The 26,831-nt window shown below is 36.9% G+C and overlaps 2 protein-coding genes across 4 annotated transcripts; both read right to left on the bottom strand.

Moving 5' to 3' along the window:
• Positions 1-10,365: 10,365 nt before the first annotated feature.
• Positions 10,366-19,434, bottom strand: ruvbl2 (RuvB-like AAA ATPase 2). The gene is made up of 15 exons (XM_056746027.1): positions 19,337-19,434; positions 18,655-18,709; positions 18,524-18,579; positions 18,290-18,431; positions 16,441-16,570; positions 16,045-16,111; positions 13,994-14,100; positions 13,782-13,875; positions 13,561-13,684; positions 12,051-12,145; positions 11,801-11,919; positions 11,595-11,714; positions 11,227-11,356; positions 10,996-11,110; positions 10,366-10,616 (listed from the first exon to the last, which is right to left on the bottom strand). Exons 1-15 carry the CDS (start codon positions 19,346-19,348, stop codon positions 10,588-10,590), a joined length of 1,395 nt encoding a protein of 464 aa, XP_056602005.1. The 5' UTR covers positions 19,349-19,434; the 3' UTR covers positions 10,366-10,587.
• Positions 19,435-20,300: 866 nt separating this feature from the next.
• Positions 20,301-26,738, bottom strand: ftr83 (finTRIM family, member 83). Of its 3 annotated transcripts, none has more exons than XM_056747258.1 (8): positions 25,410-26,738; positions 24,353-24,448; positions 23,475-23,708; positions 23,138-23,297; positions 22,832-22,888; positions 22,316-22,423; positions 21,795-21,880; positions 20,844-20,981 (listed from the first exon to the last, which is right to left on the bottom strand). In XM_056747258.1, exons 1-7 carry the CDS (start codon positions 26,004-26,006, stop codon positions 21,822-21,824), a joined length of 1,311 nt encoding a protein of 436 aa, XP_056603236.1. In that variant the 5' UTR covers positions 26,007-26,738; the 3' UTR covers positions 20,844-20,981; positions 21,795-21,821. The 3 variants fall into 3 exon arrangements, with proteins under 3 accessions (XP_056603235.1, XP_056603236.1, XP_056603237.1); XM_056747259.1 differs by having other exon boundaries at positions 20,846-20,981; positions 21,791-21,880; XM_056747257.1 differs by lacking the exon at positions 21,795-21,880 and having other exon boundaries at positions 20,301-20,981; positions 25,410-26,735.
• Positions 26,739-26,831: the final 93 nt, after the last annotated feature.

Here is a 26,831-nt window from a genome sequence, read left to right as displayed (position 1 = left end):
TCATAGAACCATATGAAGTCTGTTACGCTAGAGACGCTAAAGACGCTAGTTAAGTCTCTTTCATGAGGTGTTGCGCAGACCGGTCGGCATATGACATCAAAGTGCCGCGAGAAAAGAGCGCCGTGAGTTTTCGAAACGTTCTCGCGGTACTCTGATGTCAGATATTGGCCGATCAGTCTGCAGCATTTCAAGAAGTCGAACATACTTACGCAAAGTCAGAAGACACATATGCAGTATTTTGTGAGTATCAGTACTATAGGAATGTGCACTTTTTTTAACCATATGTTAGATATAATGAAGTTTAATTGAATGGAGGAATCTTTATACATTTTTGACTGAAAAAAGCTATGTTTTTTTTATTTTGTGTACAAAATTTCACAGAATCACACTTGACACTCAAAATGACCCACCAAAGAGTCACTCGATATGCTATATTATAACCAAATATTTGTCAACTTGTTTTCTTCAGTTAATATAGTCTTTTTGTTTCTTTTTCAAACTGATTAATCTTAGGCTTCTTGATTTGAGCTAAGGCACCTAAAATACGACCGGCCATTGAAAGTAAGTGTGGAAAATCACAAAACTCGGGACTTTTATTTTGAAATCATTTTATTTTCTGAATAAAGGTGTGAAGTAACAATTATGCTGTTTCTGTGACTTATGCCCTATTCCTTTTTGTGGTTTTTGGGCATTATTCCAGTAGGATTTAACATTCCACCAATAGAATCTATCACATACCAGTATAACCATTACACTTTCCATTAAAACCAATACAATTCCCTTTCAAATCATTACCATTCCTTTAATGGTTCTATTGTTTTTTTTAGCAGGGAGATTTCATTACCATTATAGTTTCCATTTAAACCAATACAATAAAAATTACAATTATTAAATCCATTACACTTTTATTGTTTATTGGGCAGGGTTCTATTATATTTCAGCAGGAATAGTTTACCCAATATTGAAATATTTTATTTCAATATGCCATCATTTACTCATTGGCTCAATTTGCCTTATTCACCCTCATTCACCCAAATTTGAAATCATTTATTTCAGTAAGCCAAAATTTACTTATTTTCTCATTCACCCCATAACTTTATTCCAGTAATGGCATTGAGACCCATTTTTGAAGCTTTTGACACATCCATCCATCATAAAAGTAATCCACACGACTCCAGGGGGTAAATACATGTCTTAGAAAGCTGGCCAATACATTTATGAGTACAACATTTAATATTCAATCTTATTTAGAAACATAGTACATCACTGGACACACAAAATGGCCACAAGTAGGATGCACAAATCTCACATTTGAAGCTCATTGGTTTTTATCTCCTTGTACTGAAGAAAGTAAAAAACACTCAGGGTGACATAAGGAAGTGTAGCGGGATAAATTACATTTTTGGGTGAACTATTACTTTAACATTCTCAAGGCATACCAATATTTCCAATCCTATCAGAAAATACAGATACATCATCTTGCTTTTATCCTGCCATAATTGTCTTGAGTTTAAAAGGCAACTCAACATTTTCTAGACTGTAGCACTGCTTGCATCCAATACAAACACTTATCTAAACCTGAAATATTACTATTATTTGGAAGTGCTAAGGTCACATAATCAGTGTTCATGTAGAATTTATATGCTTCAATATAGATGTGTGACTCTTATCAGCAGAGGTCATGATCATTATATACTATCATTCATGCATCACTGTACTGATCTAATCTTCTGCAGACTATGAGGATTTGGTTTGCCGAGAATCCATTTCTGAAGGATAGCCTAACTTTCTCAGTCACCCGGCTTTCCAAACTGACATCTCTTTGAACTCATATTCTATCTACTGTTTAATGCTACAATAACATTCACAAGAGAAATCTCTCAGTCTCTGGCTATGCCAAAACGTTCCTACATGACAAATGGCTTCCTTCTCTCATGAGGAGAGGAGAACACTGAGCCTGTGTGCTGAGGCACAGCTCCTGAATGCTAACACTGAATTCAACCTTAGATCACCTCAAAGTGCACCTCAAGGTTCTTTCTTTCTTTCTTTCTTTATTCATCCAACCATCTTTCTTTCTTTCTTTCTTTCACTGCTGGCCACAGAGGTGGAAGTGTGCAGGAATGGAGGTCTGCGTCAATGATTATATACTTAAGATAAAATATTTAGAATTTTTTTAATAGGTATTTGGTTCCCATTGCTCTGGTTGCAACATTAAGAGTAAATATAGCTAGCGCTGTTAACATTGGTTGATGCATATGAGTTTTCATGATATTTAGGTGTAGCAAAAAAATTGAGAGCTGCATGGCTTTACTCAGAAAACAATGGTTTGAGTTTCTTTTGGGCTGCAGATTGTTTTTCTATGTTAATACAGCTGCAGTAACGATTGACTTTCTTGTTTTCGACATAGGCAGTTGCATAAGGCTCAAACTGACTGGAGGGGTGACAGGCGAGAGCGCAAAAACACGACATTTATTTGAACATGTTGCATCATGACACGATTGATTATCTTAACAAGTTAATAATGCATGTGTAACGGAGACCAGGTAGTGCGATCTGTGCAGGTAAACTTCACTACCTGACTTCAAGAGATGCTCCCACAACTTTCATTAGATTGTGGCCTCGTTGTTAAAGCACCTGCTTCCCATGCTGGACTCATCACCGGTTCTAAGTTTGAATCCTGCTCAGAGCCACTTCTTTATTAAGAACCATTTTCTGGTAACACTGACACTGCGTCCATTTTTTTGACTGCTTTCAACTAAGTGAACCGCAAAAAGTTTTACTGGCAATCTAATGCCATTTATTTAGGAAAATCCAAAACAATACAATAAGCTTGTATTTGTGTCCCTACCGCATTTAGGCATAGCTCTAAAAATTCTACGAAATCTAAATAATAATAATAATAAAAATCGTTTTATGAGCTCTAACAGTATTATTGAGAAAACGATCAGTTTAATTTTCAAACGATGAGTAGGTAATAGGAAAAAAAAGATTACAAATATTTTTTTTGGTTATTCACTTCCTATTTATGTAAATCACAATTCGTGTTATGTTAAAATAAATATGAATTTTGCTTCTAAAAAAAGTTTTGTATAGGAGGGGCGCAATCTAAAATCTTACTAAGGCACAAATAGAGGCTGGGCCGGCCCTGATTATACTGAGACCAATGTGTCAACATAATCACTTACGAGAATAACCTCCTCTTATTACTGGAATGTAATTAATTCAGGATCACTTGGGTGACACACAACTACACACAACACAACTCTTGTGTCTAAATGGTCTGAATTACTTAATAAAACAACATAATGACAATTGTGAATCATCAGCCTGGGAGCCAAATAACCGTACAGACAGACATGAGACAAAGACAGAAACAAATGAAAAATAAACAGTTTACAATGTCTTGACACACCCCTGCAGCAAAATCTCCCTCTAATACTGCAGCACCAGGATAAGACACATCAGTGGGAGCAAATGGGGGGGCTATTCTGGAAGTGTGTGTGAATCCACTCTCAGCAGTCTCGTGTAGTCTGTACTTGACTAAGGAAAGTGAAAGGATTGCAGTAGAAGCCACAGACCGAATGGGAAGGAGAGAAACAATAAAAAGTTCACCCAAGGATTGAGTTAAACAGACAATATATGAAAATCTCTAAATAAAAGAAAAACACAGATAGTGTCACCCATTCAACTACTCAATCGTGAATCATTGATTCAGTAATATGAAATTAGAAATAGTCTATAATAGTCTAACAGAAATGGCTACTGAAACAATAGTGGTCCATTCAATGATTAAGGCCTTCAAAAGCCCATTTCTTATTTTATCGATTAGCTCAGGGGTGTCCAATGTCCGTCCTGGAGGGCCACAGCCCTGCAGAGTTTAGCTCCAACTTGGTTTAACAAACCTGTTTTGAAGTTTCTAGTATGTTTTGTGAGATGTTGATTGGCTGTTCAGGTGTGTTTGATTTGAGTTGAAGCGAAACTTTGCAGGAAACAGGCCCTTCAAGACTGACTTTGGACACCCCTGGATTAGCTGTTTGACCTCTGAATTTTAGGGTTTTTCAAGTCCAGGGATCTGCCTGTGTCAAAGCATTATGGTCTTTAGTTAAGCCGGATGCACAATGTACCATTTTGTCAACAAATTTTGAAAGTCCTAAAAGATCCAGTTAAATTCGGCCAGTGTCAAATGTTTTGAGATGCAGTCCTGCAGTGTGGCCTCTCCTACATTCTATGATGTAACTCTCAGGTCTTTTTGTTTGTGTCCGTTTTCTAAAAGTCTTAACTGTCAAACAGTCTGACATGAATGACAACTGAGATCCCAGTGTGTGATGGATCATTTTCGTTCTGCCCATTTTCGTTAGTTTCCACCCTAACCCTAAGAATCAGTAAAAAGTTTCTGCACTTTTACATTATTAATAAAAAAATCTAGTATGTTTATTTCACGTTTTAAATCACTAGGACATCGGCATGTCCTAATAATGTAGGGGGCATGGCCAAACACATGAATACACACCTTATTGTAAGGACTGTGCATCCTTATAATGTAGGTCAAACCAGTGCACACTCACATTAGACAAAAAATAAAATTATCTGAAATTAAACTGACTGCTTGGAAAATACACCAGTGAGTGAATGAGTGGAGTCAGGAACCAAAATCAAATGACTGAGGTATCAGAGGAATGAGGAAAAGGGCAGTTAGTGAAGTAATGACTGAAAATAAACTTACTTATTTGATTAGTTGTACTCTTTTTTAACATACTATCAACAAGTTTCATGAATATCTAATAGGCATGGTGCCATACTTCTCTTTCTAAAGTCATGTGTTGAAGGTACTGTATGGAATATTTAGGACGATCTATTGACAGAAACGCAATATAATATACATAACTTAGTCTTCAGATGTGTAGATAATGACCGTAGATAATAAGTGTTATGTTTTTGCTACCGCAGAATGAGCTATTTCTATCTACATATACCACGGGTCCCCATTACATGGAATTCGCCATGCTGCTTCTACAGTAGCCCTAAATGGACAAACTGCTTTACAGAATGCGTTTTGTAAATACATTAATATCTTTTGCAATAAAGCGAAAACTTAACAACATCTTTGTCCTGTTTCAGCCACCGTAGTGCTTTGAAAGGGACGCATGAGCGGTGGAGTGCTCTTTGTACTATACATATTAAATTCATTCTTTTAGGTTCATTTGCATTCTTTATCTGTCATTAAGAACTACATTCATTAATTCTGTTTCAGTGTGATTTTGTGAACTATGTTCAAATTTGTCTGTAAGCAACAGAAAATAAGGATCTCTCCACAAACACCATTCTCCAGCCGTTCATCCAGGCTCTAGTATATTCACGGCAGAAAGTCTCCAAATCCCCTCCTTTTCAGCTACCGTCAACGCCATATGTTGCATGCATGCAACATAACCAAATATGCTGCATGATTTTTAACCTCCATACATTGTTTCCTATTACAACTCTGCTTGTATGGCTGCCAGCTACCTTCAATCATTCAGCAAGCTGTAAATGGGCAGCCCAGCTGCTAAGATCAAGTGTCTCCACCCACATAGCCTTACCATTTTTCCTTATGTACTAGGCTAATAAGCGGTGATCCCGTGGGTGCTTAAGAGATCAAGCTTCCATGGACTGTAAAAAACCCGTCATTTTACAGAAGTTTTCCATATTTTTTCCAGATCTTTCATGTATTTTAGAAAAACTTAAAATTACTAAAAAAGACCACAAATTAACAGGAAAAACGGGGAAAACTTTATTTTTACAGGAAAAAACTATTATTTTACAGTGTATTTCTGACACCCTAGCTGTCGTAATTTTTTTTATGGATTTTTTTAATGTGTGGGTAATGTTTCGATATAAGGACAATTAGTAAAAAATTAGTCAAAAATATCTCTGAAATTAGTAAACTAGTCAATTTATATCAACGTATACATCAATAATGCAGAAATGCATACGTTTGTGAGGTTAGAAAACATTAAAACAAAAATGTAAATTGGCAATTCAAGGGTTATGGACGTGATATTTTGCGTTATGGATGTGACATATAAATGCTCAGAGAATGAATTTGTTACGATTATATTGAACCATCTGTTTATATTTTACTGATCCCTTGTTGATAGACTCTAAACATCAAAAAATGTCAGTCTATGAAAAAAATATATATTAAAAAAAAGGGAAATAAACATGTGACAAAAATGTGACTAAAAAAGGATACGTTTTTTTGGAGACAACAAACTTTGTAGGATTTCAGTAAAATAAAATGCACAATCCTAAAGCATTAATACCCCATGAATGTAGAAGGGATGCCTCTTTATAGAGCATAAAATAGTTCTTTTATGTGTCCATTTATGAGGAATATGTAGCGAAATGGATGTGACAATTTGAAATTATGAAAAATCATGCAATAAAAATAAAACAAATGCTTTACAAATTTGAAGAGAGATCTCACATTGGTTTTCGAGCCACCAAATGTTACCATAATAAATTACCCCTGGTAAAAAAAAAAATTTGTGGTAAGGTTGACATTTTCACGGAATTGCCCAAATGTTACATATTTCATAGCATGTGATGCATGTTATTGCATTGGGTGGGCATAAAGGCTCCGAAAGAGAGACAGTGCTGTGATGTGCTCCAAATAGATTAACACCTTTATCTGAACCAGAGCAGAAACACGATGTTTGCTTTTCCTGCTAAATATAACACACTGAGGTGTATGTGCGTGAATGGAGCTCAAACATTGTGGGTTATTCCACAGAGGTCTATCGCAGGCATCACCTGGATGTTTGCGCATCGGTCGGAACTCTGTGTCCACGTGCGTGTAAATTTAGCAAAAGTCGGCACACAGTAGCGTGTGTTTTGTTTTTTCAGCACACCACCTGTGTATGATGTTCCTGTTTGGGATGACAACATTTAAACTGCCAGCAACCAGCGTGTGGGCAGAGAAAAGAGACTGTGGAGTCGAAGCTAATTTAATTTAACGTGGCAGGCAGTCTCAAAAGACAGTTTATAAAAAGAAGAAAATGAGATGCTGACAGATGCTAAGAGAATGAGCTTTTTGTCACATAAGACACAGCTATAAAGAGTTAGGATATATTATAAAATCTACAAAAATATATATTTTTGGTGTTTTTCTGAAATATGACTTTAATAGGTGCTTGACTGTGCAAAACCAAACCCCCACTGCTATTTGGTAGTGCCAAATTATGTGCCATACAGGTGTGCATTTAGAGTCATTTTACAGCTGCTTCAAACACGGCTCATCCATTCAGAACTCAGAATGGTTTATTCTGAACTATTCTCACCCCTTATAGTAAAGAAAAGGTGAAGAAACTCCATAGGGAAGGGGGCAGAAGAGGAAGAACAGTGTGTTCCCAGAGAGGACTGATGCTGCACTAGTTCATGCGATATAAAGATGCCGGTTTCCAGGAAGAGTAAATGATGACAGCAACTTATCATTTCATACTGCACCACACCCGCTTCACTTAGTTTTTCTGCAGAATATCCACACACATTTTAATCAGCGATCCATCAGCTTGGATACTTATCGTACAGTAAACGAGTGTTTCTGGTTTATTAGTGATAATGTCAGGATGACCCGCACTCGAGCAATCTGACAAGACCTGAATGTTCAAGATCTGAGCGAGAGCGCTCGCTGGTACCACAAAAAACACACAGATGGACCATGATAAAGAACAGATTGCTTCATACCTCACTGTCCTCACATCCATCAACACACACGCAGCATTGCATAACCATGGTCACAACACTGGGGTTTAGAGTCGATGACTCTCTTCAGAATATACATGGTAATTCCCCACCAATGTAGATTAATCTGTAGACAGCATTCTATATTTCTCATATGAATATGCTTTATTGATTATCTTTTTTATAACCAGGTTTTACTACAAAACACCATGGTTTGAAGCAGCAAAACTATGTTCATTTGTGGTTACCCAAGTATTGTTTTTTGTATCGGAGTGAACTCTGAACATCATCTTATACTCTATATCAAATCTCCAGTGCAAACCAACATTTACATTATATTCATGTCTTCATAAATTTGCTTTAATTTATGTTTTCATCAAAAGTAAAAATTTTGTCTTTTACATTTTATCAACACATTTATTTAAAACCTGGCTTTATAAAAATCAGATGTGACCTTGCGAACTTCTTAAAGGGACAGCAACCAAAAATTAAAATTTTGTCATGAAATACTCCCCCTCAAGTTGTTCCAAACCTGTAAAACACAAAGAAAGATATTAGGAAAAATGTTAGCAACTGACATTTCATTGGCATCATTGACTACCATGGTAGGAAAAATATTGTATGATATTTTGAGGAAAAAACACCAGTTCAGGGGCACCTTTGACTACAATTTTACCATTGTGGTGGTCAATGATGTACCAGAATTGTCAGTTGCTAATAGTTTCCAAAATACATTAAATTTTTTATCAACCGAACAAGGTTTATACAGGTTTTGATCTAGAGAGTGAGTAAATGATGACAGAAATTTCATTTGTAGGTGGAGTATCCCTTTAAACAGTATTTTATACTGTAACTATGCCCGGCAGTGTTATACTTTATTTAATTCTGACAATGTTCAATGTAGATTCATCGTTTTTAGCCTTTTATATTCTATACTTGGTCTCTTGCGGGACATCTCACATAGTCCCTTCAAGCTCTTATTTTTGCTTCAAAGTTCTGGCTCTCGCAGACTATTCTGTGATGCAGAAGCAGAGCATGTTGGGATAGCTGCCCACTGATAAACTGTAGGAGACCGACAGAGATTTGTGGGATAGAGATGACAGATTAATCCTCTCGAGTGAAAGGGAGAGATGTGGACAGTTATGAAACATCACAAATATCTCGGGTAATACGGTGAAAAGGGAGCACAGAGTCCAGAAAGTGATTTGTATTCCAATAATGCTCGCTTAAAGGGATTTTTAGTGCACCAGGTGAACTCTACAACAAAATCCTCAAAGAAAAGTGGGATTAGACAGCAAAAACTGCTTTTCCCCTGGCCAGTCTATGACCTAAAATAATCTCACACTAAAATTTCCTCCAGTCCATTTGTCTAACAGTCAAGCGTCCCTGTATGGTAGCGGATGTCATCATTTTCAGGAATCACACACAGGAGTATCTGGGCCTCGATTCAGTATAGCTTTCCAGTCCCTTTCCTTCTCTCACTGCCATTTATACTGACATGTTAATGGCCGGTTTTGAATTACAGCCTTATCTCTGAGACGCTGGAGAGGAACGCAGAGCACACACACACAAGAACAGGCTTTTCCAATTTATGTACCTTGATGATTTCATCTAACTGAGCAGATTCATGGTTCTTTTGAGACCGGAGCGGTGGCGTCTCCTCAATGTGTCTGCAAGGATAATCTCTTAAATTCACCTCTCCCTTCTTGCCACCATGTGTAAACAGTCTGGGGGTTTTGTCAGTCATGGTTCTTTTTAAACTGGCTGTAAATGGAAGGCTATGTTCACTCATGCGGCGCATCAGAAACATTGCTTTGTAACCTCAGACGTGGCTACTGTGAATTCCTTCTGCTAAAATTACTCCAAAGAAATGGTTCACTGTGAATGTATTCATATATTTACCAAACTGTGAATGAAATTTAATTTGTTTAGAGAAACCAACGCATCAAAACCTTTGGGTTCCTAAATTTTTCTTGGTTTTGCAAGATACAGTCTATAAATCTTCCAACAGCCAAAATATTGACTAACATCAATGGTTTTAGTCATTTGAAGGTTTTAAGAGAATATTAAATATATTTCTAATAAAACATGAATAAAAAGAACATTCTGTAACACTGGTTAAAGGAAAAAATATAAAGCGTGTGGTTATTTCGTTTGCTGTATAATGACACTCAATAATGAATATATGCTGCCGCCTAGATGTGACATGTAGTATATTGCTGCTGTCTTTCTGAACCTTGTATCTCTATATTTTGAGATTATTATATTATTTTGTCATTATAATTAAATCACCATTGATGTTTGTTGCTGGGTTTTGCAAATATCTAATCAATAAAAATAATTGAAAACGCTTGATAACTTTGACAACACAGTATTTAATCATTTAAAATGTAAAAAAATCCATTTCCACTAAGGTTATGGCTGGACAGCAACGAAATTACAACATGTAGTCAACATGTTGGACAGCAACACATGGCCATCATGCAAGTGTCATGAATCCACAATATAACTAAACAGCATGTTAATCACCACACAACCAGGATTAGGAAACATTTCCACATGTGTGGTTGTCAACACTGACATCGCTAGGAGATGGGTTAAGTATGGTTACATAGATACCATAACTAATAAAGTTTCATTCTACAGTTTGTCTTATTAGCTTTTATTTCATCTTTTGGTCGCCATGTTTTACAGCTAAACAAGAAGATATTTTATTCAATGCACACAACGTATAAAATTTTGCAATACCAAGTAGCAAAATGAGAGGGGAAAATGTTTATAAGTACACTTAAATGACGGAATATTTTTAGGATGGTAAAAAAAAACTTCACATGAACAATAACTAAACATGTCTCTTCACAATTAAACTTATTTTGAGGTGTCCATCTGAGTGGTTTCTGATAGGAGAAAGAGAGAGAAGGTACATTTGTTACCAAAATAATTTCAATTAAGCATACAAATGTTTTATGAACAAGAAGTAAATATTTATTAATATTATTAATTTTTATTAATATGGCCATTATCAACAGTTTTTCAAACAACTCAATGACAATGTTAACTATTTGGTGTGCTGGTATTGAAATAAAAATAACATTTAATTCAGAAAATAAAAATAAAACCTATTCTTTACTGTAAGAACAAATGTGGATTTTCTTACCAATAAAAATATTAAAAATATATATTTTGATGTGTATTGAGATAGCTGACATGTCATGTCGGTCTTGCAATAAATTTTTTTAAATACCCAATAAATAAACACCTAAAAAGAAGACTTACGCGTTTCATTGAAGAGGAAGGAGTCCTGATACTCTTTCATATACTGCGAGGATCGGGACTCATCCAAGAAGAGCGAATAAACTCTCTTAATGTCCTCCACTTGGACTTCAGTGCCCTGTAAGAATGTAGAACTTTGATCAGACAACAACGTCTCTATTATTCTCCGAGTTGTATTATGCGACTTGGCAGCAACACTGGCCGTGGTGTTAGACACTGTCATCCTGTCATTACCCGGCGTTTGCGGCACACCAGGCCTGCAGTGCTGATGAGCTGGATGGCATAACGGAGAGAAGTCTCCTGTCCAATACGTGTTAAAACTGTGTGTGCCTCCTCGCTGAGCTCAACATCCTCTTCCTCACACCTGTTACAAATAATGAAAATAAAAAAACTCACAATGCCCACTTTTGATCTGACCTTATATAGCACAATAGATAAAATTACTGAATTTATATGGAAGACCTGCATGTGCCAAAATGGGCAAATGAACAAAGAAATTAGACCTAATCTTTATTCTTTTCCAATTTACTTATTTAAAATACATCAAAGTTACTTATATCTGCATGTAAAATTACCTACTACAATACAGAAAGTTCTCTCACCGGATCTTTAGAATCTGTCTGGTCTCTTTTTCAGTGTAGGGAGATGTGGCGATGATCAGCAGACGGTCAAGCATGTCTATAGGAATACCATGAGGACTCTGGTAGTTGGTGCCTCGAATGCTTTTAAAAATGAATAACAACAATGAGGATTCATTTATAATATAATTTATTAATGTAATTTGTTGATATTGTGTTTATGTGTGTACCGGGTGATGCCTCTGTTAGTGGCCATGATGAGTACAGGTGAAAGGTCGCTCTCTAGAGCACGATTGAGAAATGAAAAGCACTCTATATCCAACATGTGGACTTCATCTATAAAGAGAACCTACAACCACAGAAAAGAAGTTAAGGAACACTGCAAACTAAATGCATCTCTATTCACTCATTCTCCTAATGGTTAAAAGTCTTATTTTTTAAGTGCTTATTCATTTAAAGATTGTTGTCTGGCCTACTTACCCCAGGAATGATCTCCGCTTTGCCCTCCTCTCTCCACTCCGACACTTTAGCATTGATCTGCTCCCGGACCTCTGACTTAATTTCTCCTGTGTCACCTACAGTACAAACACCAGTCAAATATCATTTCTCAAGACTAATCAGGGATAGAGCTCAGGGGTTAAAGCATAGATGTTAAAGCAAAAAAAAGCATTTTTTTTCGGGGTTGCGAGAGTAGACACATACGTAGGGATATTTGTCAAACAAAACAGAACATTATTTGAAGATTATTTCCCTACTAATTAGCATCATGCCTTTTTTGAGCTTCTCAGACAGACTTTTCTTAAACTTTGATGCTATGCCATGTGTGTATGGATCACACAATGACTCGAAATAAATGGGGGCATAATTATAACCCACAAAACCAGTTTTATCCAATTATGGTATATAAAAACATAGCTTAACATATGAAATTCATCATAATAAAAATTCTGCTTTTAAAAAAGAAAACAATAAAGACTCCTTAGACTCCTTTTATCCTAATGAGGGTGGAAGTTTTAAAGCAAAATAGAGTGACCAGATCTATGATGAATTTTGTATTACTAAACAGTAATGAGATCACAGTTGGTCAAAGCAGGTTAGCATAAATTAACCCTAAAAAAAAGAAAAAGTGATCAACTTTTTAAGCTTGTTTTTCTATTATAAATTAGTGGAGGCAGATTTATTATCCATTTTTAAAATCCTACTGGCAAATTTTGGACTACAAACTGTGAAACAAAATTAATATAAATTCCCATTAAAGCAACAAAGGTTACGAAGTCAGCAGTGAGTGCTTCTCTTTTCATTTGTTTGATTCATATCAACCACATAGAATAGCAGTAATATTATGCTTCTTTCACTGATGTATTAACATCCGATTCCTTTTTTTCAACTTTTTGCGGTCACATCAGACAAAAACGACTATGTTTATGACATAAAATTGGTGCAATAAGCTGTGAAAAAGTTTTTAACTATTTAGACGCTTTAGATATTGATCCTTTATATTTAGATCGCAGTTAGCGCGCATGAGCGCGTGCGTGACGCTTCGAAGTTGAAGCAGAGGTCTGGTTACATGATTTGCCGAAACAACACAACGTTATCGATCTTTATGTCACAGTCTCCAATTTGTGAATGTCATATTTGTAATAGACTTAAAAGCTGCCCCCCGCTTTATAAACTTACTCTCCATTCAGCCGCCTGTTTGCTTGTTTTGCTACTCTACAACGTGACGTCTCCAGTCCGGCAACCAAGACCAGCCCCATTGTAATTCTGATTGGATAGTAATGTTTGTTTGGTTGAGAGTGATAGCTGTGTTCCGCTCATACCATTGATAGGCGAACGTATGAAGACAAACTGATATTAAGATGCTTTTTATGAAAAATCTTTGTTTCCGCAGTCAAATGCCGCAAGCAAGAGATCCGGCACAGTGCCGGAAAACTTTAAACCCTTTGAGGTGGTTTGTCAGTTTTGAAAAGCTGATAAGGGAATGACAAACCTGAAAATAAGGCCAGAAATCCCTGAGTGCGGCTGTTAATGACGTCAATTTCGTGAAGGGAGACGGTGTGAACCACCTCCTTCCGTTTCTGGAGTTCTCCCTCTGGACATTGCACAAACTGAGTCTGAAAATAATCGAAAACAACAGCGTAAGAAAACTGTCAGGGAAATGATTGATAGACCCACAAAATAATAGATCATAGGTTAAGAATGAAAGTGTACCTGCGACCCCATGGCATCGTAATCTCTTGCTCGAGTAAAAGACCGGCCCAGTTTGGTAATCTTCCCTGTGGCTTTATCTATAGTGATCACATCCCTGAAGAGTATAAGAAATGACATGAAGTAAATTAATATTACTTAATCCACATCCTTTATCATCCTTTCTTTTTGTTTGGAATGAAAAAATAAGTAATAAGTTATTCAAATCTACCCACCCAGCTTGTACTCTCTCTTTACTGAGGCTCTCGATCATCTTGTTACCCAGGTCATAGATGGTCTCCATCTCTGTTGTCTTCAGTGTAAGCTTACCCACTTTTGCGCCCTGAACACAGACATAAACAGGTGAAAAAATATTTCAGATCCAACTGGGTTCAAATAAAATGAATCAAGCGCAAGCAAAGACATACCAGCACTATTCTGGGACAAGAGCCACACACGTCTGATTTATCAAAAACTAAGTTCTCACTTTTATCCTAAAAAAAATTCCCACTGAAGAATAATAGTTTCCTTAAAGGGAAACTTCATCCAAAAATGATAAAATCTGTCATCATTTCTATTACATCTATTGGACCGTGTTTGGTTTCATTTATTAACCTTTCTCTAAAGTTGGAGCAGGTCCCCAGGTGTGTCAAACATGCAACATCGTTGTTCATCTCAAACATTTTGGAAAAGGTTGTGGCAGAGCAGTTGAAAGCTGTTCTAGAGGCCCACAACATCTATTATAAATATCAATCTGACTTTCGTAAAAACATTCCACTGATACTGCCCTACTTAGGGTCTCAAATTACATTTTGATGGCCTCTGGTGCAGGGGATTGTTCTGCGATTGATTTGTTAGATCTTAGTGCAGCATTTTACACGGTTGACCTCTGCATTTTGATTAATAGGCTGTACTGCCTGGTGGGCACTTCCGGGTGGGCTTTGGAATGGGTTTTTCAGTGAAAGTACAAATAGGTCACTTTCACTATCTGTATGATAGGAGTTTTTCAGTGTCTATAGGATCTTATATGTCAGATTCTGTGATATAAGAAACCTGGGCGTCATCTTTGATAGAGCTACCTGTTATCACAGTCATATAAAGTCTGTAGTTCGTTCATGTTTTTTCCATCTCTGATCTGTGGTTTCAAAAAAAAAAGAGATGAAGATGGTTGACCATGCCTTTACCTCATCTCGATTAGATTATTGCAATGTTCTGTACAGAATGCAGCTGCAAGACTTTCGACTTGTTCTAGCAAGATGTCCCACATTACCCCTGTTCTTAAGGACCTTCATTGGCTCCCTTGAGTGCGGTTTAAAATTTAAGTAATCACTTACAGAGCCTTGCATGGTCAGGCACTTACCTACATTCAGGATCTATAACATGTACATTCTCCTGATCGGTCTTTAAGGTCCTCTGACCGGGACCTTCTAACTATCCCTAGAACACGTCTTAAGACGAAAGGTGACCGTGCTTTCTGTGCTGTAGCTCCAAGGCTATGGAACTCTCTCCCTCTTATACTGAGATCAAAGGGCTCTGTAGACTCTTCTAAAAACACCTAAAGACGCACCTTTTTGGACAAGCTTTTAAAGAATAAATATAGTTGTGCAGTTAAATTTTTTTAGTTTACATTTGCCAACATGTATGTTTGATTTCTTTTTCTGATAGTGTTGTAAAGCACTTTGTGATTCCTTGTCTGTGAAAGGTGCTATATAAATACATTTTACTTTTTTTTTTACTTACATTTACTCCCCCATCAGGTTTGTTTCAAACCTGTATCAATTTCTTTGTTCCAATGAACACAGAGAAAGATATTTTAAGGAATGTTAGCAATTTTAACACATAATGAGATATTTTGAAGAATTTGGGAAAACAAAGAGTTCTCGGACACCTTTGACTACCATGTAATTCTTCCTGCTATGGTAGTCAATGATGTCCCAGGACTGAAAATTACTAACATTCTTCCAAATATCTTTCTCCCTGTTCATCGGAACCAAGTAATTTATACGGGTATGAAATTAACTAAGGGCGAGTAAATGATGACAGAATTTTTGGGTGAACTATCCCTTAATTATGTTTTCTGCCCAAATAACTAAGTTACTCTAGAGTAGTGTGCCAAAGCTTCTCAGCGCAGCTTCTCAAAGTACCATTAAGGTTTACTTTTGAAATACAGCTGGGATCAGGAAGGTCATGTTTTTTAGAGTTTTTAGAGAAATGTGTCAGGCAAACACTAACCAGAATAAAAATATCTATGACGCACACCCAGAGCATCTAGAAAAAAGAAACTCACTGTTCCTGTGGCAGGTCTATCGATCTGAATCTCCACCACCTCTCCTTCAATAATCTCAGTCTCCTCTCTGTCAAGCATCAAAGAAAGGTAGAACATTAGCTCACCTAACCAACTAGGGTAAACTATATTCAGGCTGTACACCTCCAAGTCTTCTGAGTTATGTGTAAGGACCAGATTATAGTATTTTTTTAATTCTACAGTACTTTTCCCAATTCACAGGACATCCACCCAAGATAAAATATTATACAAGTTAAGTAAACAATTTAATCCCCAACACATGATCATCAAATTAGATCATATTGTTAAAGTGATAGCAAGCGTACTGGTAAAAGATGTATTCTGAAAATATAATTCTAAAACTGTATGCTGTTTCACAATTACATAAACTTCACTCACTTAATCCTGACACCGATGGCTTTGCGGAAGGCTTGGCTCAGTGCTTCTGTCTTGCTCATCTCTAGAGAAAAGATCTCACTTCCAGCCATAGCAGTAAATGGCGTGTCAGGACCAAGAGATTGAGCAATACCTGTAAAATAAAAACAGATTACGATTATCAGTGGATCCCGTTTCATTTTCTAACCCTGTTCTTTGCCATCAAATTTACATCTCACTTTATCAATAATGTTTTAAAGAAAAACAATCTATGTATAGTTTAATCAGTAAGTGCAAATTAATGAACTTTGTAAATTAATGTGTAACAAAACAATTTTGTATTTACGTACAAAGTCAAGGTTTATTTATATAGCACCTTAAAACAACACAAGTGTTGACCAAAGTGCTTCACAAGCAGTAGGAAAAAAAAATACACAAAAACAAATCACACCAACTATTAGTATCTGATAGCTGATAGATATAAAAACAGAGATTCATAATAACAAGCTACAGCACAAACAACTATCCCTGACAAAAATATACATTCGAGAATAAAACCAAGTTATTGGTAAGCCTGAGAGAAAAGATATGTTTAAATTGACTATAAAAGTAGTAAATGAAGCCTTATTTTTAGAGGAATACTGTGTTCCAAAGTTTTGGAGCATAGAATGAGAAAGACCTGCCTCACATAGATTTCAGACGAGATTTCAGGACGTTTAGGAATAACTGGTCTGAAGACCTAAGAGATCTCCGAGGTAGATAAAAACTTTAAAGTTCTGATATATATATAGGGGCAAGTCAAGTTAAAGCTTTACACACGAAGGTTAACTACTTGAAATTAATTCTTTGTAGGTGAGATATGTTCCCTCTTTTTTGTCCCGGTCATAAAGCGAGCTGCAACATTTTGGACCATATGTAACCGTGAGAGTGATGACTGACTGATTCCAAAATACAAGGTGTTGCAGTAATCAAGCAGTGAGGAAATAAACGCATGGATAACGGTCTCCAACTCTCTATAAGAAAGGAAAGATTTTAACCTTTGTAGCTGGTGTAGCTGTAATAAAACTGGCCCTGACTACAGAGTTAATTTGTTTGTCAAACTTCAATTGACAATCGAAAATGACCCCCGGATTTTAACACAAGAGTGATTGTTTGACTGAAGATTCCCCAAAATTACATTGTATTTCTCAGCCAGCGATTTTGAGCCAGTCTTTTTTTATTCGTTCAACTGGAGAAAGTTTTCATCCATCCATTCCTTAATATCCTTTAGACATGCTAGCAGAGTCACTGCCAGAATCTAATGGTAAATAGAGCTGGGTATCGTTTTTCGTAGATGTGACAGGAAACCTTATGACGCTCAAGAATCAAGCGTATTGGAAGCACAGCTTTCCTGTGGCTCAGTGGTTACAGCATGAAGCTAGCAACGCCAAGGTCATGGGTTTGATCCCAGGGGATTGCACATACTCAGATACAATGTATAGTAAAATGCAATGTAAATTGCTTTGGATTAAAAGCATCTGCCAAAGGCGTTAACATGTAAAGGGAAAAAAATGGACCCAAAATTTAACCCTGTGGAACCCCAAAGGTCATCGGCACTGGGATGATGAATATTCTCAAATTTCAACAGATATACTCCTATTTGAGAGATAAGACTCAATCCAGTCTAGAGCAGCATCACGGATACCGACCTTATGGTTAAATCAATTTAACAACATGCGATGGTCCACAGTACTGTGCGATACCTTAAAAGAGGGGTCTGAAATGTTGTTAGAAATTAAATAGGGTGTCAGTTGGTTTGGAACTACCTTTTTCAGCAGAAAGGGCAGCTTGGAAATGGGTCTATAGTTATAAAGTTTGGAAGAATGCAACTTACCCATTGCAATAGCCGTCTTGCCTGTTCCAGGCTGACCAGCAATGAGCACAGCTCGACCAGCAATCTGACCATCTTTGATCATTTCCAGGATTAGCCCTGCTGCCCTACGAGGTGCCAGCTGACCCACCATCCCCTGGGACACCTGATGACAGTAACAGACAGAAGAGTGCTTGTCACTACATGTAGTGTGGTTAAGTCAAAGATGAGTATTCTATCAAACACGTTAAATATTACCTGTCGTGCTTCCAAGGCATCATCCAATCCAAGACCACGAATGTGAGAGTGTGCACCTGTGACAGAAGAAAAGATTTACTTGCAGAACTATTCTATGACATTTATTATTATTTTTAAATTTAGTTTCTAACCAATCCTCTCTATCCGAGTGATGTCTCGCACCTCCGGAACCTTCGTAGTTGCCACCTGTCATAACAAATGTAAATATTGCGTAAAGTGCGAGTATTAAACAAAGAGAAATTGTTTAATTTTGTTTTCTTCATGTTTTTGTCATTTGAAAGGTCAGCAATCGTTAAGCGCGTGTTCGTTGCCATAGTGACATACGAGTCACAACATTCCAGCTAACGTTAACTGCTTTCGAAAACTGTTAACGTAACTGTTAGTTTTAGAAAAGATAATCTAGGTTGCAAATACATTAACCTAAGCATGTAGAAGTTTTATATATTCACTGATTAATGTGATTACAAGGAATAAAAAACTATACAATTAAGCTATGACCACAAGCATGCTAGTTAAAGATAATTTCGCTGGATTGGGTTTCGATTCCTCTCCAGTTGGTCGTAATACATTTTCACGACAGTACATCATAAGTTCAAAATAAAATGATCTGTTGTTGCACCCTAAAGCACATGTGCTAAAAGCGGCAAGCGCACAAGCAAGTTTACTACATTGAGCTTGTTTGTCTAAAATATTTCAAGACGCTACAGACTATAGATAGAAGCGACTAACTGATGAATTACACCGTAAATAACCTGAAAGAATAAAGAATAAGTAACTTTTACTGCAATAAAATTTAATATGAATTTATTTTACCTGCGCTGCCATGTTCACTCCTCTAGGGTCTCTGATTGAGTGCGCCGTGGAAACCAGTCCGGGTGGAACACGTGATCTCACAATTGGGTCCTGCAGTGGAATCTACGCAGTGTATACTGTGTTTTTTATTTTTAGAAAACTAAAAGGTTTTTATCTACCAATCAAATGAAATGCTTGAAACTGCTCAAGTGCTCAGAAGGCAAATAGGACGTTTATTACAAAGGTAACTTTTATCGTAACGCCGCTTGCTTTAGCATATCACTTTATAAATTATTGAATTCGTATAATATTAAATTATCTAATTCAGGAAATAAAAAATAGCTTGATTAAATAACAGGTAAATACATTAAATAGTTTAATTTGCTTTCTGGTACTATATAGAGAATTAGACAATAAGAAAATGTCCATTGGGTAGCCTGATATGACCCGTAGCAACCAGCAGATGTCACTCTTGTTATTTATCTGGTTGTCATTGGGATTAAACGAAGAGTTCGGTTTCAAAACGGAGATAACTCTTTTTTTTATTTTTTCAAAAATCATGTTTTTATTTAATGTGTCATGTTTTATTGTGTTAGTTAGCTGTATTTTTTGCAGTTATTATGGCTCAAATTAAAATGAACCAACTGCAGTTTTAATTATATAAGGCCTACTTGGAATAAATAAAAAAACAAGATTTTAGATTTTTCTCATTTTGGAACCAAATTCTTTATTCATTTTGTGCACCCTGGAGTTAATGTATCAGCATCTTTATAATCTGTGCACCATCACAGAACACATTATCTATTAGATTTTTTCGAATATGCTTCACGTAAACAATTGAACAATACATTTTTTTAAAACAGACTTTTATTTTGTTGCCAGTAATGCACACATAATTAGTCAAAATCTCACAATATAGCCCTACAGCAAAGTAAACCTTCATAACCACTAAAATACAATCACGAATAATGAATACAAAATAAAATGAATTCACATTTGAATATTTATTTAAGTCATTTTATATGATATATTATCGATTAAAATACAAAAGCAATAGTGATCAGAACCATAAGAATATACTTAATAATATTTTATTAATAAAAAAAAACATCCCTTATGCACCCTGTGCAGTTTAATATCTACAGCTGACAAATAGTTACAGCAGACTCATACCACACCCAGAAGCCAGGATAGACCGGCTCACTAAAAGTAGCTTTAAACTGATGAATAAGAGACATGGACTCAGTCACATTGTAAAAGGACAGAGTGCCTCCAGCACAGTCTAGAAACACCCCGATACGGGACGAGTAGGGTGCTGTTATCTCAAGCTGATCTTTGTTGTGTCGGGCAGAATAGCTGGAGTCAGAGCAGAAGAGACTCCAGGACTTGCGGTTGTAGCCAATACGAGCTGAGTCCCCATAACCTGTCCTCTTAATGCCTTTATAAGTGACACCAATGGAAGCTCCTTCTCCGCTCCACTCCACCTCCCAGTAGTAGCAACCTCCCGAAAGAGCCTCTTGACACAGGACCTGGGGTAAGCAGTCAAATCTTTGGCTGCTGTCATTGTATGGCTGTGGTTCTCTCTTAAGCGCTGCTTTTCTGTTGCCGCGGGAAATGTAGAGTTGCTTGTATGCGGTGTTGGACTCCAGAGTCAGTTGGCAGGCATCTTCAAAACAAATTAGAAGAGGGATGGTCATGCATTGACAAAACATATACTTCTTTGTGGGTGTGTAGAGCAAAGGTTATTTGGTTGACCCGATACTTAATAAAAAGGATATGAAGACCTTGCTCACAATGAATCTTTGTGCACCCACGTGTACAACCACCTGCATGCGAGAATCTTGATCCATGTACACATGTACATATACAGACTATATTTCCTTAGTGCTCCAAGACGCAAGGTTACTTAAGTGTGGATTACAAATGTGAATGATCCAAGACAGAAACCACAAAGTTAAGATATTAAAGAATTAGACTAAAGGATTAAAGAATTGCAGAACTATCAATGCCAATTTTGCAGTTAGGCGAAGCAATTATTTATTAGAAACATAAATAAGAACTAGTCTTCCACTAGGAGTGCTGATCTGGGAACAGCCCTACTATTTACAAACACATTGTAGCAAATCTGATCCTAGATCAGCAGTCCTTATAGGCATAATTTATTTAAAAATGAAGATTCTTTCATCATTTACTCACTCTCATGTCATTCCAAACCTGACCTGACTTATTTTCTTCTGCACAATACAAAAGAAGATATTCTGAAGAACGTTGGCCAACAAACTACATTGGCCCTATTGACTTCCACTGTATGGAAACCATACCTCAAACATTTTCTCAAAATATCTTCTTGTGTTCCACAAGACAAAGTCAAATACAGATTTTTAATGACATGAGGGAAAATAAAAGACAGCTTGAAATACAATGTTACAGGGACAACATGCAGATGGATAAGTGTTGCCTTGATAAAAGAATCACCTGCCTAGTAGTTGAATCTGCACATTGCCTGTTAGAGCTGGTTGGACATTTGTTGGTGGTGTCTGCCGGTAGTTCTTGGACGCCTCTGATCTAGAGGGCCGAGAGGGTCGATAGACATTTAAGACTACGTCTACACACCCTACATATATGTCTTTCTAGTTTCTTTCCATAACTCTACATATTTACAAGCTTTCTTCTGACATATTTGTTTGATAAGTGTTTTAGTTCACTGAAAGAGCCCAGCTGAGTTTTCAGCGATGACAGTTACAATGAATCATCCATACACCCACTTACTGAGCGAACTAAACCTGTTTTTATGATATGCTTGAACACAGAGTCAGTGTCTAAGGAATGAGGTTAGACTTCTCCCACTAAAACAAGACAAAAGCCAGCATGTCTTGTAAGAAGTTGTGAGCTAATTAACATATACAAGTAATTAATTCGACTGACATTTAACTCAATATCCCGTGAGTTTCATCGACACCCCATAAAAATAATTTTTTATGTAAACGCAGATAAACTTACACTGGAGGAAATCATCTCTTGTTCGGGTCTCTCTTGTTTGGAGGAACTCGTCTCTTGATCGAGGCTCCCTTGCTAGGTTGGTGCTCTTTTGCATGTCAACAACATCAGCTAGAAAAAAAGAAAATGATGAAAATATGACCAAACGTCTAATTGTTTTATTAATCTCAACAGTTATCTCAGCAGATGACATGTAAACCTTTAATTATCTGTTTCATAAAAAAACAGATCATGTCAGTGAGTAAGAGGAACTTTAGGTACTTTCTGAGTAAGGTGAGGATACAATTACAGGAACCGAATGTCAAATGAAAAAGTTTGTGCCTCAATGTGTGTGGATTTCATTGGGAAGATCAGCTAATACATCTGCCTTTAATGGGATGTTGCTTTCAAGATCGTTCCTTAGCAACTGGCCCAAAAAATCATTGGTCTCTGACATTGGCTGTAGACAAATGACATTCCAAACTTCCAGCGTATTTTCACAAAGTAAACAGCAGGGAAGCTTCATTTTCAACAACTTACACTTCATACTCTTTTTCTTCTTGTAGTCCTCCAGCTGGCAGAATGGCATTTTGTTTACTAAAAAGGAATGAACAAGGTAGTCAGTTTTTTAGGATCTATATAAAAGTAAAATGCCATAATGAATGAAAATTTTAACAAGACAAAAACAGACATCATTCTGAATTATTTAAAAGCAATGACAGCAGCAAATAAAACAAACCTGAACATTTTATTGTAAATTATATATTATATATATATTATATATTAAATTATATAATTATACTGAAATAAATATTTATTTCATGTTGCAAACCTTAATAATCATACCTGTGGTTGCTACTTTGACCAGCTCCTCATTGCTGAACTCATTTAGATGTTGTTTCATCTCAGATACAGTCTTTGTGACAGCACCAAAGGAGAAGTAGGGGTTCACAGTAACAGAGGGAAGCTCCTCAGCCTCAGTCTGGGCGATCAGCATGTGGTAACTCTGCAGAACGGAAGCAAAAACCTTAAGTATTTGTAGTTTTTTATCTATTATTGTGGCATAATAGAAAACTTAAATAAAAACATTTTATACTGAACTAATGCAATTTTATGCAATGTGGAGTGAAACTAAAATCTTTCCATTTGATGCATTATTTTTTCTGCATTCGGATTCAGGTACCTGGATGAAGTGTATGTGGTCCTCGGTACGAGAGAGTTGCGTCAGCTCGTTGTCTCTCCTCTTAAGGTCAGCAATTTCATGCCCCAGACGCTCCATGTTACTCTCAGCTGTGTTAAGTGCTGCCTTCTTATTGCTGGAGATGAGTTTGCTCATTTCCTGTTGCATTCTTTCAATGGAACGAAGCATGTCACCAAATAGCTTTTCGCTCTCCTGTAAGGCCTGCTGTGCTGAACTCTAAAGAAACGATTTGAATTATTATTCTGTTGCTGTTTTGTTTAAGGAACAGTTCACCCAAAAATGTTCTTAATTTACTCACCCTCAAGTTGTTCCAAATCTGTATACATTTCTTTGTTCTGATGAAAGATATTTGGAAGAATGCTTGTAACCAAAAAGTTCTTGGCCACCATTGACTACCATAGTAGGACACAAATTGTTTTTTAGATATATATTATTTTGAAGAATGTAGTTCTGGAGGCACCGTTGACTACCATTGTACTTTTTCCTATGGTAGTCAATGGTGGCCAAAAGTTGTTTGGAACATTCTTCCACATATCTTTATCTGTGTTTATCAGAACAAAGACATTTATGCTGATTTGGAAAAACTTGAGGGTGTGTAAATCATGACAGGATTTTATTTTTGTGTGAACTGACACTTTAAGTTTCATTATTGTACATGTATAACTCTATTTATCATGGAACTACTAATATACTAAGAACATGTCACTTAGAAACTGTAAAAGTACTGTTCAACATACATTTGCAAATCAATAAAAAATTAAATTAAAGAGAATATTAAATTAAAGGATGAAATCTGGCAAGCTTCTTGTCTTAATACCCTATGACCCCACCCCACATCTCTGTTCATTCTTCAGACAAACCTTAAGTGCTTCCACAGCCTGTTTTAACTCATCCATTTGTTTCACTCGGTCGTGGATCCTTTCCTGGATTTCAGCCTGGGTGGCGCCCAACCGTTGCTATGGACAATTATAAACAAGAAATTCATGACAATGAGTTGCAGCCACAAAGGAATGTTTGAATTACAGCATCCTTCCACAACACAACTTCCACTTCCGGTTTTCATGAACTTTAACTCTTCGTGTACTTGATAGAAAACACTTCCATTATTTCAAAGCACATTCGCTTATTTTGACATCATCCAATATGGCGGGATTGTTTGCTGAAACTTTGCTTCATTCTTTTACACAGAAACCCAACAGGTTATTGTGCAATACTGCGTGTGTCTGTAGAACAATGCAGGGTTTTCTTTAGTGTTAATAATGAAACCTCTCTTTCACTAGAACTTCAGCACAGATCGAATCTTTATTTCCTTTCTGGGTGGAGATCACTCACTGGATGTGTTTGTTTTAGGAAGGCTGGCTACTTTTAAGACCCTTTTGAATAAAAACGGGAGATTTGTAAGTTTGTCCATATCTGTTAGTTTTAATGGTATCTAAACACCTTGTGTGCTCTTGAACAATTTTACCAGAAAAACACATTTATAGTTTACAATCTTTTATAGGAATAGGGAGCAAAAATATTGATGACTTTTCAAATCACTTTAGAATGAGAATGCACCTAGTCACTTCAGACTAGCAATGGCAAATCATTTTAATGGTTGTGATATAAAAACTAAACTCTACTGGCTATATTAAGAGGCCTTCTGCACCAACTTCCTGTTTCAACTTGAAAATATGCCAACACAGAAAATTCAGTATATATGCAAATAACTTTCATTTTCATAATATAATTTTCATAGCATAATATTTTCATAATTTAATACGTTTTTCATAATGGTGCTGGTGAAGATACACTTTTCACTTTTAATCTGTTGTCATAACAGAGAAACCAGCATCATTTTCCAATAGTAAAAATATGACTTCAGTGTTACTGTTGATAGACACACAATTCCTCCACAAACACATTCCCGAGCCCTACCTGCATTTCTGCTCTTTCCTGTTCGGCCGACACCATGTCATGACCCTTGTGTTCCTTCACTGTACACAGCACGCAGACACACATCTGATCCGTCCGACAATAGAGCTCCAGGCCTTTCTGGTGCTGAGGGCATATCTGACGGTCCAGGTGTCCGATCTCATCCACAAGCTTGTGACGTTTAAAGGTGGCTGATTCGAAATGAGGTTTCAGATGCTTCTCGCAGTAAGAAGCCAGACACATCAAACAAGACTTGACAGCTTTGAGCTTATTTCCGATACAGATATCACATCCTACATCCTGGGGTCCTGCGTATTTGTAGTCAGGTGTTGGAGGTGCTGGAGGGAAGTCCGTTTCTTGTTGGGAATTTCTTGAACTTCTCAGGGTCGAAGACGAATGCCGAGAGGACTGAAGCTTGCGTGGGCTTGGCCTCTTGGTGTAAGTCACCCTGCACTGTGGACACACGTATTGTCCAGTGTGGTCTGCATGATCCCAGTAGGTATTGATACAGACCGAGCAGAATATGTGACCACATTGGATGGAAACAGGTTCCCTGAGATCCTCCTTGCAGAGGTAACAGATGTCCTGGTCGAACGACATGGCTCAATCCCAAAAGAAATCCGGATGAGATCTCAGAATAGGAATCGCGTACGTATGCGAGACAAGAAAAGTGAGTTTAAAACGCCACCACTGCATGTTTTATAGAGTAAACAGGGAGGGAGGTTAAACTGGTTATGCAGAAACCTGTAAATGAATGGGGGAGTGGCTGAAGCCCAGGTGAAGAGAGAGATTGAGAGAAAGGGGCAACATGTATCATCAGGTGTCAATGAAAATAAATCAGTGTTGTAGAAAAGAATGAATGAAATGTATGATCTCATCTTAAAAATGTACATTGTCTCTGTAGATTTCAAAATGAGCCATGTTCCAAAAAATGTGTCAGTGTCAGCAGCAATTTTTTTATCTTTAATAAAACTTGCCTTGTGTTACTACTGCATTTTCTTGCAAACTATGATCTCATTGTTTGACCTTATTAAGAACAGCGGGCCCCATGGGCTCAGATGTGTAGGGCATATTGCTCGACTGAGGAGGAGCTGTTGTGATGGATGAGTACTTAGAGACCAAGCATGCGGTGATCTTTGGCACAGGCCATCAAAGCTGAAGTGTAAATTTTTTCAGGGAGGAAGACTATAAGTCCATTTCTTGACGGACTTGAGGAAGAAAATACACATTTTTATTTATTCTGTTAAAGCATAAGTGTGTTCTTTTTGGAACCCCAGATTTTGCAGCTGAATTGCAAAAAAAGTTATGGTTTTTGAACACCCCTTTTATCTGCTTTTTTTCCAAAAAGGTTAGTCCAAAAGTCAGTAAGTGTGTCGTTTTAATGTGTGACTAGTCACATTCACAAGTGACAGAACTTTAACTGAT

This window comes from Triplophysa dalaica, chromosome 4 (genome assembly GCF_015846415.1).
Source record: "Triplophysa dalaica isolate WHDGS20190420 chromosome 4, ASM1584641v1, whole genome shotgun sequence".
Classification (NCBI taxonomy): Eukaryota; Metazoa; Chordata; class Actinopteri; order Cypriniformes; family Nemacheilidae; genus Triplophysa; species Triplophysa dalaica.
The sequence above is the reverse complement of the archived record's forward strand: the minus strand, read 5'-3'. Positions and strand labels throughout refer to the sequence as shown.

Bases quoted from the DNA above. Each gene is read 5' to 3' on its own strand.
- ruvbl2 (XM_056746027.1), bottom strand. The intron at 11,357-11,594 runs GTGAGAGAACTT...TATTTGTAACAG, and splicing joins AGACAGATTCTAAAGATCCG to GTGTGAGGAAGAGGATGTTG. The intron at 10,617-10,995 runs GTAAGTCTTCTT...TTCTCCTATCAG, and splicing joins CTTCCTCTTCAATGAAACGC to AAACCACTCAGATGGACACC.
- ftr83 (XM_056747257.1), bottom strand. From the start codon at position 26,006: ATGTCGTTCGACCAGGACATCTGTTACCTCTGCAAGGAGGATCTCAGG. The intron at 22,424-22,831 runs GTAAGTTGTTGA...CTTTTTTTCTAG, and splicing joins GAAGAAAAAGAGTATGAAGT to CTGATGTTGTTGACATGCAA. The intron at 20,982-22,315 runs GTAAGTTTATCT...TTTGTTTTGAAG, and splicing joins AAGAGATGATTTCCTCCAGT to ATGCCTGCCAACTGACTCTG.